This window comes from Ailuropoda melanoleuca, chromosome 2 (assembly GCF_002007445.2).
Source record: "Ailuropoda melanoleuca isolate Jingjing chromosome 2, ASM200744v2, whole genome shotgun sequence".
NCBI classification, from domain to species: domain Eukaryota; kingdom Metazoa; phylum Chordata; class Mammalia; order Carnivora; family Ursidae; genus Ailuropoda; species Ailuropoda melanoleuca.
The window spans coordinates 161,932,113-161,954,406 of NC_048219.1; the positions used below are offsets into that span (position 1 = coordinate 161,932,113).

Sequence of the window (22,294 nt, forward strand, 5' to 3'; positions counted from 1 at the left end):
TATTACTCTTTTAAGAGGATGAGTTTATGACTCTTTAAATAAATCACAATTATTTTAATAATTTTAGTTTACCCTTTGATAAATTTTAAGATGTTACTTCTATAATCTGGTGCCCCTGAGAAATACCCAGCCTTAGGGATCTTTTTCAAAATAAATATGCCTGATCACAATTCCAAAGCTATCAAATCAGACTCTCTCTCTCTTTTTTTTTTAAAGAGAGGGACACAGAGAATCTTAAGCAGGCCCCAACCTCAGCACAGAGTCCAATGCAGGGCTGGATCTCACGACCCTGAGATCATGACATGAGCCAAAATCAAGAGTAAGATGCTTGATCCACCCAGGTGCCCCCAAATCAGACTCTTACAAGTATGGTCCAGGGTTACTGATTTTGAAAAAAATACCTAGATTAGGATATAAACTACTAGTTAGAGACATAACAGCAAAGGCTCCTAAAAAATGTAACTGTTTGAAGAAGGCTTCCTTACAACGGCCCAGCACCCTGCAAGAACTAGAGACTAGTTTTCACACCAGGCAATGACTTTCCTGTGAATAGCATCTTACATACAACAGAAAACGTTAAGTAAATCTGATATTATTTTTCACAGCGCCTCTCTTTGCATTCAAGAAAGGGTTGCTTACTGTGAGCCTGGGTCCCTTAATGGGACTCCTTCAAAAACTACCCACCAATTTAAGTACATACCTAGGGCAGGTATAGGAGCAAAATGTTTAAGTGCCATTATCTATATGAGTATAATATATTACAGCAGTTCTGCCTACTTTACTAATACTAATACAACCGAGGTCTCTTAACTTTTCTAGTCCGAATGTATCTAAATGTCAATTAACTATTCTTGAGAATTATCAAAAAATTGTTACTTCTTAATACTTTCTTAAAGTAATCATATGTAGATATATGAAAAGCAATAAGCTATTTGGGGGCTAAAATACTAAATAAAATTCAGACAATAACCAGCTTTGAGAAAATTCCATTAAGAGGTAAAATATTTTCATCAGAGATACAGAAATACAAGCTGCCTTGAAGGCAACAAATTATCAAATGGATTAGGAAAGAGGGACACAGACGCATGTGCACAGGTTGAGCACGCAGACGCGTGCGCACACGCATACACACACACACACACACACACACACACACACACACTTAAAGAAACCAAAGTTCTTTAAGAGATAAGCTGCAGGAAGGGGCATCAATATAGCAACAAGCTCCAGGCCAAGTCTAGAAATAATTACATCCAATTTTATATGACTAAAATATCTGTGTTTACTAAAGAATTGATCTTTAGTGTTTTGAGGACTTCCAACAAATATCTGCCCCAAATATTCAACATCAAATAAAATGATTCATACCAATAATGAGGTTTGAGAGATTTATCAATTTAGTTTCAAAACTATTACGGTTATATCACAACTCCTCCAATAACAAGAAAATAGTGGGTAATAGCAGAATGGCTCAACAATTTTTGTTCTATGTGTGGCAAGCATTTAATAATACTTGTTTAATAAATGAATAGTAATCTAAGGTGGGGCAATAGATGAACTGAGCAAGGGAGTATTTAGGAAAAGAATAACCATGAAATAAAGCACTGTCTCCTAAAAAGCAAAAGGAACTTCGGATTTTTTTTTAGAAATTAAGTTATATTTGGAGATGATGTGCAGTATACACATGTATACATACTATATACAATATCTACATACTGTGTAGAGTTAAAAAGTTCAGATCTTAACTGAAGACTTCAAGGTTAAAAATATAAGAAATAATGTAAGTCCTAAAAGGAAACATGAACTCACTTTACAGAGGCTATGTATCCCAGTTAAAGACCAAATACTTGATGTCCTAGCAGGGAAGAATAATTAGCAGATTAATCAATCAGGGTTTTGTTATATTATCAAAGCTAATTTTTAAATTTCAAAATTGGTAAACCTTTATTCAAGTTCAGCACTCGAGTTTGATATTCCATTTCTATTCTATATACCACTCAGATATAACAAGGGGCCCTTGGAGTTCAGTCCACACTTTCTTATAGTTAAAACTCTCATGAATGGGTAGGTACTTATTTTAAACAAGGAACAACTATTCATAAGAGTCACTTTCACAAATAAGTCATTTTCACAAAGTTTCTAAGATCCTTTTCACTTTCTGTGGACCCATGCCTCTGCCTTCCCAACATATTCATATTCATTCTTTCATAAAATCTCTCTCACACACGTGCACATACACACACAGCAGTACTACAATAACTCAGTAGTCATTTTCAAGCAACTACATATTTCTCCTTTCATACCCTACTATATCCATTCTGTTAATATTTCAGTAGAATCTTAAAAAGATTACCACAACGGATAAGGCACTGGTATGATGGCTTAATTTTGGTAGAAAAGTCAGTCCTGAACGAACTTGGTAATCCCGGAATCCTCCAGCTACAGAAAGTGTGGTTAAATTTATGTGTCTAGCATTTAGAATCCAATAGTTGTTTACAGTCATATAAAAATCTGGTAGGAAATAAAGACACACATTAAAAATTAGTCATTCCCTGCAACAATAAGGTATCTATGATACTAATATTAAATGGAATTTCTGTTTAAGCCATACTGAACTGTCTACAATGTTATTCACATTTCTCTATTCTGAGTAAAATCAACATCTTTACCGAGTCTGTTGTCCCATTAAATAAGACTATAAATACTAAGAGTTACTGAAGTTATCAATACCAAACTTTAATAGCTTTGATAAGTCCATACACAAACAGTTCTCTACATCCCACAGGATGCTGCTAGATCATGAGCCACGCAGTGTAGCAAGTAGAAACCCTAAAATTCTTCCAAAGAAACATGTTCACTATGCTAAATAATTGTAGATCTTCCTAATAATGGCAGTGTGAGAGCTTAGCAGCTCTCTACTATGGCCAGCCACACCACACAAAGTACTATTTAAGTTCTTAAAATACAATTAGAACAACAATCACTTTAGTCTTAGGACTCAATGCTGTTGTGGAAAATCTTAGGGTTAAGAAGATTCTACCCATTTAGAGTAATTAACAGGTAACTCAACAGGAAGAATCTGCAATTTTTCTACTTTATCTATGGAAGATGAGAAAAAGAGTATCAAAATTTGAGGAGAGGGCAGAGGAGTTTTCATTTCCTTTTCTGATTATCAAAACTTAATGTACTTTCATTCTGGCATTTGATCCCATTGAGAGCTTCAAACATTTTGGAACAGGAAACTCCTCCCACTGAAGATCTCAGCAGTATTTACTTAGAATGTGATTAAGGAGACCCAATCCTAACATCTGCAGGTCCTGAGACAAGAGTACCAATGGGGTACACATGGCCTTATGTCTAAATATTTAAAAGTAAAAATTCCAGCTAACAAACTGTTAAACATATTTTCTCTGCCTACCTTGACAAATATATCATTGAAATAACCTGGAAGGCAAAGTTCAAATTACAAATTCCAGGATACCTCAGAGATGGACACTAGATTATGGCAGCATAGGAAGGGAAGATCTCTAACCCATCATTGAACTATTGTCGTTTCTTCCCATCCTAATTCCATCCTGCATTATAAGGATGCAGGATATCAAAGCTCTATGTGTACCTCATGCACAGACATTCCTTAGCCACAACTCAACCTTACTTACAAACCTGCCCTCGGGACAGATTCAGGTAAGAAGCCCACACAGGCCATGGAAGAAAAGTCTGAAGTCCTGGTTACCTAGATCATCACCTGGAAGTAAAGGCACAGCCTGCAAGTGGGAAGGCTGCTTGGCCTATATACTCCTCACCTTGTGGAGAATGGCAGTGCCAGAGCAGAGCCCTCTAAAGTGAGGAGCCCAGTGCACAGCTTCCTTCCCCCTATGTAAGGGCAGCATTTCCATCAAGTATAAACAGGGAATGTACTGCTGAAGGTTTTTAGTTCTCCTAAAAACCTAAGATCTTCCACACCTTGAACTTTTGTTTTTTTATTCTAATTCTGGCTTAATGAAATCTGAAATAAATACAGAATAAATAAGGGGGTGCCTGGGTAGCTCAGCCATTGAGCATCTGCCTTCGGCTCAGGTCATGATCCCAGTGGGGTCCTGGGATCGAGCCCCGCATCGGGCTCCCTGCTTGGTGGGAAGCCTGCTTCTCCCTCTCACACTCCCCTTGCCTGTGTTCCCTCTCTCACGGTCTCTCTCTCTGTCAAATAAATAAGTAAAAAATCTTTAAAAAAAAAAAAAAAAAGAAAGAAAAAAAAGAGGCTTGCTAATTACCAGAAAGGCACCCGACCCTAAGAATTACTTTTCGCCCGAGCATTTTAGAGACAGACCATCACTACCTTTCAAAAACAATAAAATCAGACTCTCCTGAGAGCTCTTTTCTCAAAGAGTTCTTAAAGATATATTCTGAGCAATTCTAATTTAACATACATAACTCATCCATATAAAATGTAATAAAAACAGTTCTTGATTATCATGACAAGTATTATGACTTGTCTATGCCTTTGATTTTTTTTCTAAACCTACAGGTCATTTGTAATTATTAGAATTAGTAAAGCAAATTTAAGCAACTTGACTAAAATTAAATTTTTACTGAAAAATTTCTACAGGCAAAGTTTTAAATGTAGTAAGGAAAAAAATTAAACTTCACTGTTGGTACTATTGTACCAGATATCCCAGCAAATAAACTACTCCTTGACAATGTTATGTTAAAATGGGTGCTTTGGAGTCAATAAGGTATATTTCTCATTTTCATCAAAATTAAGATAATGCAAATTTTGATAGGGTAAGAAGTGGTGTAAATTTACTAATCAGGAAATAATTCTTTGTTTTCAAAGACTTTCTTCTATCATACAATATTTCAATGAACAGTGAAGGTAATACCTGACTTTCTTTAAAGATGCAAGTAATAATGGTACCTATCTCAAAGGACTGCTCTAAACAACAAGTGAAATAATAATACATTATGTAAAGTTTTTAATACAACACCAAAATACAGTAATAAATATTACCAATTCTATCTCACCATAGAAAGTGTTAGCAGATTTATTTATTTAAAAACAAGGCATTTCTACCGCTTTACTTAAATATAAGCTTATTTTGAATAGAGTACTGGAAGAGTTAACAAAACACAGAAGTTTAAACATACTTTAAGAGACAGAAAGTCATCCCAAGAGTAATTAAACTGATTCCCAAGTATGTAGGGATTATAAGACACACGTTCTCCATGGTAAGACGCTATGGACAGAGAAAACTAACAGCAGTTTCAATTATTAGCCTAAGTTGAAAGTCACAAAGAAAGATGCTCAGAAATGGAGGTGTTAATTTGAAACTGAGCTGCTTCATACATGGATAAATCTGCAGCATATTCTTAAAGGAAGTAGATGCAAGAATCTGTTTAATCTTAAACAACAATGGGGAGGTCAGTTAGTGTTTATGCAATAGTACTTACCGGTTATGAAACGATCTAATGGCATCACAGGAGCAACATGAGGGGTGGCTTGTGTGATAAGAAGATTTATCAGATCTTGTTTAAAATTTTTCAATGTAAGCAATGCTCTTGCAACAAGGCCACCCATAGAATGACCAATTATTGCCACACTTTTTGGAGCAAATTCTTGACCCTATTAAAAAAAAAAAAATCAACAGGCATAATGAAGTCTTGGTATCATAACAAAAATTCTAAACACTTCCCTCTACATATAAGCAATTTTATAGGAAAAAGAAAATTTAACTATTATATAACTCTGCATAAGATACAGAAATACATTTTCATTTACTTGTAATTAGTATATACACACTATTTTGTATTCTGCCAAATACTTTTAATAGCTACACTTTGGTTTTCTAAACCCAAATCAGAACAGTTGGTTTAGTATATCATGCCTTACCATTTGCTATATTGGATATTAGAGGTGTAATTATATTTGGTGTATACCAGAATATTAGATTTTATAGGATATAAGTAAGATCATTTGAAATTGAAATCATCACAAAAACTCAGAACAATTACAGTTACCATAGCAATACAGTACCTCATCATATTGATATATCTTACCAAGTTACTTCTCTATTGTGCCCCTGGGTTTAGAAAGAAACCAGCATTCCATAACATTTATTCACTGACAATAACATATTCTTAAAATAAGCATTGCTTTTTAAAAAATCTTTTGTCTCCATGTAGTATCCTCAGTTCCACTACCAAACTTTTGCTTATCGTCCTCCACATTGATCCTTCATCTATGCTCTCTCTCCTATTACTATGAACAAATTGGACCTTATGCAGAAAAGAGTTAACACAGTAAGCCTGAAACTGCTATCCTTATAATGGACTGCGTATACTTTGGCTCAGGGCTGTAGGCTGGGAACTTAGATTCTGGGATATTCCCATCATTTCCTAAATGGTAAAAATAGATCACTATGTTGAGTCTCTTTTTGCAAACAATATGGCTTACGCTGAACACCTGCTGTCCTTCTGGTTGGGATTTTGATACATGCTAGGCACACGGTGTCTACGTGACCTGCCCCCAATAAAAAATTTGGGCACTCATGAGCTTCTCTTGTAGACAACACTTCACACATCACCATTCATTGCTATCGGAATTAAATGCATCTGGTGTGACTCCCCTGGAAGGACATTTAGAAGCTTGCACCTGGTTTCCTCTGGACTTCACCCATCTAGCTTTTCTTTTTTCTTTTTTAAAGATTTTATTTTTGAGTAATCCCTACACCCAATGTGGGGCTTGAACTCACAACCAGAGATCAAGAGTCACATGCTCCACCAACCAAGTCAGTCAGGCACCCCACCCCATGCACCTTTTCTTTGCTGATTTTGCTTTATAGCCTTTCACTGTAATAAATCATAACCATGAGTACAACTATATGCTGAGTCCTATGAGTCTCTCCGGACAATCATCAAGCCTGGGAATGGTCCTGGTGATCCCCAACACAGACCTGATTTTAGAAAAAGCCAAACTCTCCATGTGCTCTAAAACCCATCCCCTTTGCCCTTCTCAAGTATATCACTCCAGCAATTCTTCTCACTTTTTTCTTGCTTTGTTATTTCTCCCTCTCTACCAGATCATTCATGCTAGTATATAAATATAATACCATTCTCACTTAAAAAAGAAACTCTACTCCCACTTTGTCCTTAGTGACCACATCTTTCTCTATATACCTATAGCATAACTCAACAAAAAAGCTGCATATACAGTACTTGCTGTCTTCAATTTCTCAACTTCCATACTCTTAAACTCATTCCAATCAGGCTTTCATCTCAACACTCCTTTGAAACTGTTATCAAGTCACCAAGGTATCTAACTGCCAATTCTCAATCCTCATCTTACTTGAACTATCAGCAGGATTTGACATAGATTACTTCTTCTTCTTTGAAATTATTTATTTGGTTTCCTTAATTCTCCTGGTTCTCCTCTTACCTCACTGGCTGCTCCTTCTTAGTTTCTTGCTGTTTCCTTCTCATCTCTCCTCATCTCTTAATATGGGAATGACTCAGGCCTCAGTCCTTTGGTCTCTTCTTTCATATCTTGACTCCATAACGATCACATCCAGTCTTGTGGCTTTAAATATATCCATATCCTGTCAACCCTCATATTATCATCTCCAGACTGGACCTCTTCTCTTAAACTCTTACCTTAAACTCCAACTGCATACCAACTACACCTGGGATGTCCAAAGTGCATCTCAAATCAAACCTGTCAAAAATAAAACTTTTTTTTTTTAAGTAGACTCCACATCCAGTGTGGGGCTTGAATTCATAACCCTGAGATCTAGAGTGGCATGCTCTACCTACTGAGCCAGCCAGGCACCCCTAAAACAAAACTCTTAAACTCCTCCAAATCTGTTCCTCCTACATTTTCCCCCAACTTAGTTAATGGCATTTCAATCCTTCTAGTTGTTCAGCCAAAAACTCTGGGTCATCCTCAACTTTTTGTTTCACATTGTCTCTCCATATCTGATCTGCCAGCAAATCTTCTTGCCTTTAAGATTTATACCAAAGGGCCATATGCACCCCAATGTTCATAGCTGCATTGTCCACAATAGCTAAATCGTGGAAGGAGCCGAGATGCCCTTCAACAGATGACTGGATTAAGAAGCTGTGGTCCATATATACAATGGAATATTACTCAGCTATCAGAAAGAACGAATTCTCAACATTTGCTGCAACATGGACGGCACTGGAGGAGATAATGCTAAGTGAAATAAGTCAAGCAGAGAAAGACAATTATCATATGATTTCTCTCATCTATGGAACATAAGAACTAGGATGATCGGTAGGGGAAGAAAGGGATAAAGAAAAGGGGGGTAATCAGAAGGGGGAATGAAACATGAGAGACTATAGACTATGAGAAACAAACTGAAGACTTCAGAGGGGAGGGGGGTGGGGGAATGGGATAGTCTGGTGATGGGTAGTAAGGAGGGCACGTATTGCATGGTGCACTGGGTGTTATACGCAACTAATGAAGCATCGAACTTTACATCGCAATCCGGGGATGTACTGTATGGTGATTAACATAATATAAAAAAAATCATTAAAAAAAAAAAGGCAAAAAAAAAAAAAGATTTATACCAATCTTACCATTTCTTAACACCTCCAATGCTACCAACTTGATCTAAACCACCATTATTTCTTGCCTGAATTACTGCAATAGCCTAACTGGTCTCTTTAAATTCCACTTTCACGTCCCTTCAGTTTATTCTCGAAACCAGCCAAAGAACAATATCATTAAAACCTAAATCAGAACATGTCACTCATTTGCTCAAAAATCAGCAGTGGCTTTCCATATCATTTCAAATAAAAGGGAAAATTCTTAAAATTGCCTACAAGGCTCTATAATTTGCCCTCCCCAACTTTTCCTTTACTAACTTATTGTGTCTGCTTCAGCCATACTAGTGTCCTTGTTTTTTTTCCAATATAGCACATGTGTGCTTGTTTCATATGTTTCCTCTGTTTGGAGTATTCTTTTCCTAGATACCCTCATGTCCTTTAATTTATATTAAATTGTCTGCTTCTCAAAAGAGGTCTTCACTGGGCATCCTTATTTATAATTGTAGTCTTCTACCCTTTGCTCCTTATGCCCTTTTCTTATTTTTTCTTCCTAGTATTTGTCACTATATAAAACAGTATATTTATTTATGCTGTTTACTCTCTGCCTCTCCCAACCAGAACATAAGGTTCATGAGGGGTTGGATTTCTGTTTTATTCACTGCTAAAACTTCATGCAGATTCATGCGATGAGTAAGTGAAGTTTTTCTCCATCTATGTCCTCTCACTTTCCCATACTCAAATCCTGTCCATTCAACAAGATTCAAGTTGTATTGAACTCCTACTCTACCTAGTTATAACAGGACTCTTACTTTCTAAAAGACTCAATTTAAGAGAAAGTTTATTAGTTCTATTATAAATTGAATATGTAGTCATTAGGGAAAATATGAAAACAAAAAATACAAAAGGGAAAAAACTACCCAGCATAACACATTAAAGACACAATTATTTACTGTGAATGACATTGATGGAGTTAAATCTCACTTTGTAATCACATCATATTTATCTTATCCAATAAATATCAGATACATAAAAGGTCCTGTATCTAATTTGGCTTGTCTCCTCCTATAATATTTCGTACACTTAAGCTCAAAAAATACTTGCTATTGAAATAACTTAAATGCTGGCTAATGCAAAGAATCGTGTCTAAATTTCATTTTCAAGATGCATAGGAATATCACACTCCCTGGATTACTATAGCTACACAGCTAAGTCTTCAAACCAGGCAGTGCAGGTCCTCCAATTTTATTCTTTTTCAAGATAGTTTGGCTTTTTTAGGTGCTTTGCATTTCCACATAAGCTTGTCAACTTTTACAAAAACACCTGCTGGTATTTTGATTTGTAGTACATTAACCCTATTGGTCAATTTGGTGAGAATTTACATCTTAATTTTAAGTCTTCTAATCCATAAAGTTGGTCCATTTATTTGGATTCCTTTCTCTCAGCAAGTTTTTCATTTTTCAGTATACAGATCTTGCACATCTTTCATTAAATTTATCCATAAGAATTGCATTTTTTATAATATTGTAAATACATTTTAAAATTTCACTTTCCATTTGTTCACTGATTTTTGAATATTGACCATTTTCCCTGTGATCTGGCTAAATTCACTCATGAATTCTAATAATTTTCTGTAAATTCCTTTAAATGTTTCTGTATATTTATGTAATTTGTAAATATAGACAGTTTTAATTCTTCCTTTTTGATCTTTATTAATTTTATTTCTTTTCCTGGCCTTATTGCACCAACTAGGACCCTCTGTCCTAGGGATGATAGAAATAGAAAGAAGTTGAAAAATGGAGAAAGAAAAAAACTACCTGGTATAAAACATTAAAGGCATTTATTGTGAATAACATGGAAATTTCACTTTGTGATCACATCTATCTTATCCAATAAGTATCTTATCAGATACAGAAATAGTTCTTAACCTTTGTTTCTATTGCTAATGCACTGAGTTTTGTGTTTTTATCTTAAATCATGAGTGAGTGCTGAATGTAGCCGAATGAGTTTCCTTCATCCATTGAGATGATCCTATAATGAATTACATTGACTGATACTTGAGTATTAAACCAACTTTCCATTCTTGGGATAGATTCTATCAGGTCATATTATACTTTAAAATATTGCTGGATTTGACAGCCTAATTTTTTGTTGAGAATCTTACATCTATGTTCATGAGGAGTACTAGATCTCTATTTTCTTTTCAAACAATGTCAACGTCTGATTTTGATAATCTTGGTTTGCAGGTTTCTTAAAATGAACTATACATATTGTCTTTTCCTCTACCTTCTGAGTTTGTATAAGATGGGTATTATTTCTTCCTTAAATGTGTCACAGAATTCACCACTGAACTCATTTAGGTGTAGAGTTTTCCTGGCAGTAAGATTTTTAGTTACAAACTCAAAAAATCTTAAACAGATATAGGACTAGACATTATTTCTTCTTGTGTCTGTTTTGTAATTTATGTTTCAAGGGATTTGAGAATTTCATCTGAGTTGTCACATTTATTGGCATAATGTTGTTCATAATAATCCTTTAATAGCCTCTTAGTATCTGTAGGCTCTGTAGAGATGTCCCTTCTTTCATTCCTATTATTGCTGATTTATATTTCCCCTTTTTCCTTAATCAATCTAGATATGGGTTTACCAATTTTTAGATATCTAAGAGGAATCAGTCATTGGTATCACTTTTTCCCCTCTACTGTTTGTCTATTTTCTGTTTCCTTGATTTCCATTCTCATCTTTATTGTGTCCTTACATCTACTCTGCGTTTACTTTGTTCTTCTTTCTCTAAGCTTCTTATCTTGAAAGATTGGGATCAGGGGTGCTTGAGTGGTTCAGTTGGTTAAGCATCCGCCTTCGGCTCGGGTCATGATCCCAGGGTCCTGGGACTGAGTCCCACATCGGGCTCCCTGATCAGTGGGGAGCCTGCTTCTCCCTCTCCTTTTGCCCCTCCCCCCGCTCAAGCTCTCTCTCAAATAAATAAAATCTTTTTTTTTTTTAAGATTTTATTTATTTGACAGAGACAGCCAGCAAGAGAGGGAACACAAGCAGGGGGAGTGGGACAGGAAGAAGCAGGCTCATAGTGGAGGAGCCTGATGTGGGGCTCGATCCCATAACGCCGGGATCACGCCCTGAGCCGAAGGCAGACGCTTAACGGCTGCGCCACCCAGGCGCCCCTCAAATAAATAAAATCTTAAAAAAAAAAAAAAAGAAAGGTTTGATCATTGTTTTTAAATCTTGTTCTTTTCTAATGTAAGCATGTAAGATTACAGTATTTCTTCTAACCACTACTTTCATCTTACAAACTCTGATGATGTGTTTTCTATTTTGTTTTTTGTTTGTTTGTTTGTTTGAAGTTTTTATTTAAATTCTAGTTAACATACAGAACGATATTGGTTTCAGGAGTAGAATCTAGTGATTTATCACTTACATATAATACCAATGCTCTTTTATTTCCCTCTACTAATGACAAAAATGAACTACTTGAATGTCATCAAGATAAAAAGCTTCTGCACAGCAAAGGAAACAACAAAACTAAAAGGCAACCTATGGAATAAGAGACGATATTTGCAAATGACATATGTGATAAAGGGTTAGGATCCAAAATCTATAAAGAACTTAACAAACTCAATACCCAAAAAAATAATCCAGTTAAGAGTGGGCAGAAGACATGAACCAGACATTTTTCCAAAGAAGACATATAGACGGCCGACAGACACATAAAAAGATGCTCAACATCACTCATCATAAGGGAAATACAAATCAAAACCACAATGAGCTACCACCTCACACCTGTGAGAATGGATAAAATTAACACCATAAACAATGAATGTTGGCAAGGACACAGAGAAAGGGGAAACCTCTTACACAATGTTGGCAGGAATGCAAACTGGTGCAGCAACTCTGGAAAACAGTATAGAGGTTCCTGAAAAAGTTAAAAATAGAACTATCCTATGACCCAGCAATTGCACTATTAGGTATTTACCCAAAGGATACAAAAATCCTGATTTGAAGGGGCACATGCATCCCAATGTTTATAGCAGCCTTATCAACAATAGCCAAACTACGGAAAGAGCCCAAATGTCCATTGACTGAATAAATGGATAAAGAGATGTGGTGTGTGTGTGTGTGTGTGTGTGTGTGTGTGTGTATATATTTCTGTGGCATTATTGCGGCATGCCACAATGCCACAGAAATTATGCTGCATCCTCAGTGCATCATGTCAAGGAGGTTTATGCCAATATGTCTTCTTACTAGTAATGTTAATCTTCTTTAAGATGTTATCTGCCAAGTTTCTCTACTATGAAGTTACTCCTTTCCTTCGCAGCTAATGAATATTTTAGAAAAGATACTTCGAGACCATGTAAATATCCCTGTCCTCCTCAAACTTTCACCAACTAATTTTAGCATCCACAGATCAATCTTGCCTGCAGCAATTATTACTGTGCTGTTCACCTAGTAGTATTCTTCTATTTCCCTCTGTCTACTAATGACAAACTGCCAGTTTTTCTAACGCTGACAATATCTTTATTTCACCCTCATTTTGGAAGGGTATTTTTGCTGGATATGTAATTTTAGGTTGAGAGTACCCTTCCTAACCCCATCCCCGAGACCTTTAAGGTCTGTACTGTTGTTTTTGGCTTTCACTATTTCTGATGTAAATGCAGTGGTAATTTTTATTGTTTACCCTGTTATGTAGATAAAGGATCTTTCTCCTTTGGCTGCTTTAAGGCTGAAAATTTTGAATCAAAATTGGACAATTGGGGGCCATTAGTTAAATATTTTTTTCTCCCCAATTTCTTTCTCTTCTCATAGAGTTCCAATTACATTAATGTTAGACTTCTTGATTATCGAGGCTCTTTCCTTTTCATCCTTTTGTCCTATGTTTTATATCAAATAGTTTCTATTGTCCTATCTCAAATTCACTGATCTCTTATTCTGTAGTATTCAATCTGCTTGAAGCCTATCTACTGAATTTTTTACTTTTGAGGGGGGAAAGGCAGAGAGAGAATCTTAAGCAGGCTCCACACCCAGCACTGATCCCGACACGGGGCTCACTCTCACAACCCTGAGATCACGACCTGAGCAGAAACCAAGAGTCGGATGCTTAACTGACGGAGCTACCTATGTACCCCCCGAATCTTCCATTTCTGATATATATTGTTTCAGTTCTAGATTTTTCTTTTGTTCTTTTACTAGTTTCCATGTCTCTGCTGGGATTCTCCATCTGTTCTCTTGTTATGCGCATCTTTTACTTTAAATCTATAACTTTAGTATTTTTGAGGCTTATAGTTAAATATGAAGGTGGATCCCAGAAGAGCTCTAGCTCTTGAGAGCTAGAGTAGTCTTATACGTAAATTGCATCTTTTCTGGGATCTCAAATAAATGTCCAGTGTGTTTGGATAGGTCTTTCTGTTCTAGCTGATCAGAACTGCTATTTCCCAACACATGTGACCTCCGGAATCTCAATTCAGGTCATAATACCCCATAGCTTTCTTTTGCCAGGAGTTTCACTGCAGCATATTGTGGGAGGCAGTAGGTCACCTCAGTAGGTAGTATAGTAGTATTTTATCCCTGATACTGCTTAGAATTGTTGGCACAGAATGATTTTTAGACTGTTTTACCACTCTTTTAAATTTCTCTAAAGATATTTATTGCCCTTTATTCCTTGCACCTGAGGTGCATACACCCCATCACCTCTTCCCTGGTGTGCTATTGCCTTGTAGCTTCTTGCCCTGTGTATATGCAGCACTTCATTCAAAGCTGAAAGATGCAAATTTCTAGAGCTTCTATCTCTGCCTAGTTCTCCTTTTTCTCATACCCTGCCCACAAATCTAACCACTTCAGTAGCCCCAAATTCTGATCTCTGCCTTCTTCAGCTCAGTTATATCAATGTATTCTGCTTGACCTCCACCTACTTATCCTATGGACTGGGAAATGCTTTCAGGCAGAAAATCAGAACAATCATGAAGCTCATCTCACATGTTTTCCTTCTTTCAGGGATCATGGTCCTTTACTACTTGGTTGTCCAATACCTGAAAACATGTGCTTCAGATATTTTGACTAGTTTTACAGTTGCTTACATATGGAAGTAGTCTACCCTAATACCAGTTATTCACAACTAGAAGCAGAAATCCATACTAATGGTCTTTAAGAAATTCAATGCACTTCTAATTTTATAAAGTTAAAAAAAAATTTCCCCTAAATGAGAGGTTTCTTGTAAATTCAATTTAAACTTCAAAAACCACTGAATTCAAAACAACAGACTCCCCCCCCAAACACACAAAAAGAACAAAAAAACCTCAAACCCTTTGTGCCATCTTCACTTCAACTTCCATATAAACAAATAAAATGATTTAAAATATGCTGAATCCCTTAAAAAAATGCTAGCAGGTGATCACTATTGATTTGCATGCCTATCCCTTACCTTATAGAGTTTGAGAATTGTTTTAATGCATTCATGTACAAACTTGGTCTGTTTCTGAAGACTTCCACCATACAGTGCCACCAGTTCTTCATTGAAATTCACACTAAAGAAGTCAAAGTGGTACCTGAAGTCAATGTCTTCTGCTTTTCTAAGTGCAATAGAACCAACAGAACGAACTGCAGAGGAAAAATGCAAAGTGTACATTAAGCAAAATTTTTAAAAGTTGCAACCATTCTTGCTTCAAAGTCTCTTAACAAATAACTTTAACCTACACTCTGAATATAAACAACCTACTTCAGGATGACATCCTTCAATAGTATCAATTTAGAAGAACAAACCATTGTTTGTATTGTATGTCTTGTGCCCTAAATGTTTTTTAAATTTAAATTAAATAAAAAGTAAACAGGTAAAATAAATAAATAAAAAGTAAACATTCTTTACCTGCTTCTACTTGATTAGGGAAAACAGCTAAAGGGGGGGGGGAATTCTTTGAATAAGAAATGTTAGCCATCTGTATGAATAAGTCACGCTTGAGGATTTTAAGAATGAGAAAATTCCTACAAGAAATGTATGCGCCTCACTTGGTTTAGATACTTATGCTTGATTTGTCTTTTTCTTACACATGACATCCAATCCATCAGTAAATCGTATCATCCTTTACTTTCTAAATATATGCCCAATCAACACTTCTCACCATTTCCACCACTGTCTTCCTAATCTAAGCACCATCACCTCTTGCCTTAACTACTCTAATAGTTTCTTCACTGGTCTACCTGCTTCCAGTTTTAGGTTTTGCTCTGTAAACCCTTCCATAGAATTTGTGAATTGATTGCATTAATTGGCATTAAAAGTCACAGTGTATGGGTTAGCAAACAAAATACCTATTTGCCATTCCATTTTTTAACATACACAATTCACATACAACTTATGTAAAAAGTACAATTCAATGATTTTTAGAATATTCACAAAATTCTACTCATCTAACTTTAGGTATTTTTTAATTACCCCAAAAAGAAAACCCTGTACTCATGAGCAGTTATTTCTCATTCCTCTTCCCCTCCCAATCCTGATAAGTACTAATTTACTTTCTGTCCCTACAGATTTGCCTACTCTGGACATTTCTATAAATGAGATCATAAATACAGGTTTTTATGACTGGCTTCTTTCACTTAAAATGTTTTCAAGGTTTATCCACATTGTAACATGTAATTCATGTTATCAGTTAATTCCTTTTTATTATATAAGCTTCAGGTGTGCAGTTTTATAATTCAACACCTGTATACACTACAAAGTGATCATCACCACAGATCTACTTACCATCCATCACCATACAACTGGCTCCCTTCACTCATTTTGCTCACTCCCAACCCCCTTGCCTTCCGGTAATCACCAGTCTGTTCTCTTTATCTCTGAGTTTGTCTTGTTGATTTTTTATTTATTTATATATTTTAAATTCCACATTTCAGTGAAATCAAATGGTATGGTATTTGTCTTTTCTAGTCTGATTTATTTCATTTCGCATAATACCCTCAAGGTCCATCCATCTTATTGCAAATGGCAAGATTTCACTCCTGTTATTTCTTGTCTGATAGTAGCCATTCTGACAAGTATGAGATGATATGTAGTTTTGATTTGCATTTCCCTAATAGTGATATTGAGTATCTTTTCATGTGCCTGTTAGCAACCTTTATGTCTTCTTTGGAGCAATGTCTATTCAGATCCTACATCCATTTTTCAATCGGGTTGTTTTTTGTTGAGTTATACTGGTTCTTAATATATTTTGGATATTAACCTATTTAATCTATGGTTTACAAGTCTCTTCTTCCATTGAGTAAGCTACCTTTTCACTTTAATAGTTTCCTTTGCTGTGCAGAAGCTTTTCAGTTTGATGTAGTCCCATTTATTTATTTTTATTTATTTATTTATTTTTAGTTTTATTTAGCCCTATGTGGGACCCTTACTTTGGAGCGAGATTCACAACGATGTTGCTAAGACCGAGGTCAAGGAGCTTACTGCCAATATTTTCTTTCAGCAGTTTTAAGGACTCAGGTCTTATATACACAAGTCTTTAATCCATCTTGTTTTAATTTTTGTGTATGGTGGAAGATAGTGGCCTAGTTTCATTCTTTTGCTTGCGACTGTCCAGTTTTCCCAACACTATTTACTGTAGAGACTCTCCTTTCACCACTGTATGTTCTTGACTCTTTTATCAAAAATAAATTGACCATATATGTGTGGGTTTACTTCTGGGCTCTCAATTCTCTTCCACTGGTCTATGTGTGGGGTTGTTTTCTTCTTTTTTTTTTTTTTTCAACACTGTACTGTTTTGATTACTACAGCTCTGTAGTACAGTTTGAAATCAGGAAGTGTAATACTTCCAGCCTGTTCTTTCTCAAGATTGCTCTGGCTACTTGGGATCTTCTGTGGTTCCATATAAATTTTAGAATTATTTGTTCTAATTCTATGAAGTACACCATTGGAATTTTGATAGGTATTACACAGAATCTGTAGATTGCTTTTTGCAGTATGGACATTTTAACAATATTAATGCTTCCAATCCATAAGCACAGAATATCTTTCCATTTATGTTTTTTTTTAAATTTCTTTCATCAATGTCTTATAGTTTTCAGTGTAGAGATCTTTCCCCCCTTTGTTAAATTCATTCCGAGGTATTTTACTCTTTTTCAATGCAATTGTAAATGGGATTGCTTTCCTAATTTCTTGTTATTTATTAATATACATAAACACCACAGATTTCTGTATACTGATTTTGTACCCTGCATTTTACTGAATTCATTTATTAATTCTAACAGCTTTTTGTGGAGTCTTAAGGGTCTTCTACATATGTCATCTGCAAATAGTGACTATTTTACTTCTTCCTTTCCAATTTGGATGGCTTTTTAAAATTTTTCTTGCATTATTGCTGTGGCTAGGACTTCCAATACCATGTTGAATAAAAGTGGTGAGAGTGGGCATCCTTGTCTTGTTCCTGAAATGAGAGGAAAAGCTTCCAGCTTTTCACCATTCAGCATGATTTTAGCTATAAGACTGTCATATATGGCCTTTGTTATGTTGAGGTATATCCCCTCTATACCCACTTTGTTGAATTTTTATCATAAATACTGAATGTTTTTGAATGCTTTTGCTACATCTATTGAGATGATCATATGACTTTTATCTTTCATTGTATTAATGCAGTTGTATTGTGTTGATTGATTTGTGGATGCCGAACCTCTTTGCATCTCTGGAATAAATCCCACTTGATCATGTACTGTTGGATTTGGTTTGATAATATTTTGCTAAGGATTTCTGCATCTATGTTCATCAAGATATTGGCCTGTAATTTTCTTCTTTTATGGTTCATTCCTTTTTATTGCTGAATACTATTCCATTATATGGATATATTTTATTTACCCATTCTGTAGTTGATACTGAGTTGTTTCTACATTTTAGATATTCTGAATAGTGTTGCTATAACTTGTAAACAAGGTTTTTTTTTTTTTTTTTAAAGATTTTATTTATTTATTTGACAGAGATAGAGACAGCCAGTGAGAGAGGGAACACAAGCAGGGGGAGTGGAGAGGAAGAAGCAGGCTCACAGCAGAGGAGCCTGATGTGGGGCTCGATCCCGTAACGCCGGGATCACGCCCTGAGCCGAAGGCAGACGCTTAACCGCTGTGCCACCCAGGCGCCCCTGTAAACAAGTTTTTGTGTGAATGTTCATTTTCTTTTTTTTTAGGTAGATACCTATAGTGGAATGGCTAAGCATAAACTCTGCGTTTAACATTCTGTAGAACTGCCAAACTGTTTTTCCAAAGTGGCTCTAACATTTTATATTCCCACCAGCGACGGATGAGGGTTTCAATTTCTTCATATCTTCAATGACACTTGCTATTATCTTTTAGATTATAGCTACCCTAGTGGGTATGAAATTACATCTATCCTTATGGTTTTGATTTGCATTTCCCTGATAATTAATGATATTATCTTTCCTTCTTACACTCTTGCCCCTTTACAGCATATTCTCTACACAGCAAAGCTAGAGTAATCATTTTTTAAAAATAAATCACACCTACCATACTGCATAGAATTAAAAAATCTGACAATTCCAACGTTGTCAAGGATGTGGAGCAAGGGAAGTATAACGCAGTATTTCTGGGAGTATAAGTTAGCACAACCAGTAAAAATAGAAGGATACATAAAACCTATGACATGGAATTACGTTATGGCATACATCTTACAGAAACATGGGCTTATGTGATCCAAGGAAAGAACAATGTTCTTTACTTGTAGTTGCCAATAAATATAAACAACACAAGGGTCCAAAGACAATGTTTAAACTATGGCATAGTCATATAATGGGATAATACAGAGTGAAGAAAATAAATGAATCACAGGTCATACAACAATTTGGATAATTTTTTAAAAAGATTTTATTTATTTATTTATTAGAGAGAGAGAAAAAGAACGAGCGGGGGAGGGGCAGAGGGAGAAGCACAATCCCCGCTAAGCAGGAAGCCCTATGTGGGATCCAATCCCAGGACCCTGGTATCATGACCCGAGCTTTAGGCAGACGCTTAACCAACTGAGTCATCTAGGTGTTCCAGACTTTGATAAATTTTTCAAATATTGAGTGGAAGAAGCAGACACAAAAGAATACATACTGAATGATTATGTTTATGTTACAAATTTAAAAATAACCCCCCAGAAGTGGATTGTATTAGAGATTCATATTTAGATACTTAAAAAATAAAAGTCAATGAAATTTACTACCTTTAAGTTAGGATTGTGGTTACATCTAGAAAGAGGGGAGAAAGTTTTATCAGGAAGGAGCACACAGGGCATTTCCACAGAACTGGCAATCTTCTACTTCTTGACTTAGATTTTGGTTCTATGGGTATTTGCTTTATAATAATTTTTAATTAATATCTATATTCTATACATTTCTCTGTATATGTTATATTTCAAACAATTCACAATTAACAAAAAGATTGGACTATATCATTTCCTACCTTAAACCCTCTAAAAGTTTCTCATCACACTTGGACCAAAATGCAGTCTTTTCCACAGCTTATATGATATAGCTTGTGGCTACATTTCCATCCTTATTTCTTGTCACTTTCTCTAGGTTTCATGGCCTTGAATGTACCAAGCATGTTCCTGCCTCAGGATCTTTCCTCAAACAGTCACATACCCAGTCTCTTGCTACATTCAAGCCTCTGCGCAAATGCTACCTCCTTATCCTGGCCTTATCCGGCCACTTCAATTAAATTAGTCACTTCCTGACCCTATTGCTCCTCTATCCCTCTGTTTTATTTTTCTAACTTTTAACATTACTGACATATTTATTTGATGACTGTCTTCCCAACACGAATATAAGTTTAATGAGGGGGAGGGATTTTATCTATCTTGGTCTGTTTTGGATCCCTAATACCTAAAATACAAATATTCATTAGATAAATACATAATATGTAAATAATTACACCAAATGTTGAAAGAATTTTTTTTTTTAAGAGTTTATTTATTTTTTGAGAGAGGGAGCGTGTGTATGCACAAGCGGGGGAGCAGCAGGCTGAGGGAGAAGCAGGCTCCCCACTGAGCAAGGAGCCCGATATGGGACTCGATCCCAGGACCCTGGGATCATGACAGGAGCCCAAGGCAGATGCTTAACGACTGAGCCACACAGGTGTCCCTGAAAGAATTCTATTCTTATTTCATAAAAGAATATGTCAGTTAATAACCCAAAAGCACATCTGAAATGAAATTACTTCCAGATCACTTGACTGTTATGCCAGAAATAAATATTATCTCCAGCCCAACATTCAATTTGGATCTATACATAAAGCTTCCCTACCTTCATCTTTGTGTTTCCATCAGTATTTCTAGATCTAATTTAAATAGCTCCAAAAGAAGGAAACCAATCTTCTCTCTTGATTAGCAAAACATATGCCAATTTACTTCTCTATCAGTATTCTAGATTATGTTTTCTACACGTTCCATTTCCAACATAAATCTTTCTTCTGCTGATTCCTGAATCCCTGTATCATTTATCCTACCTACACTATCCTGTTCTTTTTCTCCGTCTTCCTCTTTTCTAAGTGGTCTTCAATTATTCTTTGTACTCACATTGTTTTTCCTCTCAGACAAAAATGTCACATATTTGTGTCTTCTAGTATGCCTAGCACAGTATTTAACAGAGTATGTATCTGATAAATTCTTTGATTGAATTTTATAGCTTTCAAAATTTACTTCCAAGACTTACCTTGCTTATAACTTCCAGCATTACCAGGAAGAAAGACAACTGGGATACCAGTCAAAGGGAGAATTTTGTGTTCTTCAGCATAGGAGCCTTCTCCATAAAGATATAATTCATATGCAGGATAGCGTTTTGCCAGTTTCTTTGGAAGTTCTATTTTCTGCAGGAAGAAAAAAAGGCAATTTCACTTTAATCAGTTGTATTAATACAATTCAGTCCACTGTGCCCAATTCTGAATTACACACATTTGAAACAATATAAAAATATTACTGATGATAAAACTGCACTTAATGCCCAAAATAAGTTTTACTTTTAGTTTATTCATATGTAGAATTCATCTTGAATTGTGTGAGTTTTGAACCATGCAGTCTTCAGTAATGCATAAAATGGAAACTACCTCAAATTCTAATGAATACAAATTACTCAAAATAGCCACTGACAAAAGAAAAACACTGGGGTATGTATGTCATCAAATTACTTGTTAATATAATTGGAAATGTACTTAATATAGTATCAGTATCAATTATACTTAGAAATGATAAATGCTTTCCATTATCAAATCAATTCTTTTTTGCTATTTTAAACTGTTTTGTAATGCCTCTCCTTTTACTTAGGCCCAACTATATAGTCCAGTTGTTACATCATTCAAAGGAAAGTTAAGCTTGTTTTACAATGCAACTTTCTGACCTCTCAATATGCTCTGACCTTCAATGAGCTTCACAAGTTAACCTGAACCTTACACTCATGTCTTGGGTCAAGACATGTACACTCTCCTCACTGTAAACATTCCAATGAGTTAGCATCTGTTTTGGTTTTCATGGACCAGGTGTATGGTTTGTCAGCAAGCCTTAGACTACTCTATAATTAATATTATTTTATAACAAATGAGCCAGTAATTCATATACACTTTTTTTCAACAAAATACAAATTAGGTCTTAATGTCATCCCCAAAAGGTAGGCATCTATAAAAGCTGTGGTATAAGGCCACCTTCTGCTCCTTTTTAAACTATAAAAATCATTAAAAATGAAGCCAGTTACATTGAACAGATT

The 22,294-nt window shown here is 35.6% G+C and overlaps 1 protein-coding gene across 4 annotated transcripts in view; it reads right to left on the reverse strand.

The window, feature by feature from the left end:
• PGAP1 (post-GPI attachment to proteins inositol deacylase 1) overlaps positions 1-22,294 on the reverse strand; it is an 89,546-nt gene that overhangs the window by 45,941 nt on the left and 21,311 nt on the right. For 2 of the 4 annotated variants that reach the window (XM_034654903.1, XM_002920028.4), the window contains exons 2-5: positions 21,251-21,404; positions 14,989-15,164; positions 5,449-5,620; positions 2,354-2,511 (exon numbers count right to left, since the gene is read on the reverse strand). In XM_034654903.1, the coding sequence (XP_034510794.1) occupies positions 2,354-2,511; positions 5,449-5,575 (285 nt within the window). In that variant the 5' untranslated portion in view covers positions 5,576-5,620; positions 14,989-15,164; positions 21,251-21,404. Of the gene's footprint in view, positions 1-1,809; positions 1,856-2,303; positions 2,333-2,353; positions 2,512-5,448; positions 5,621-7,432; positions 7,709-14,988; positions 15,165-21,250; positions 21,405-22,294 lie in introns of those variants that run through there. The other 2 variants (XM_034654902.1, XM_034654904.1) reach the window with 2 other exon arrangements.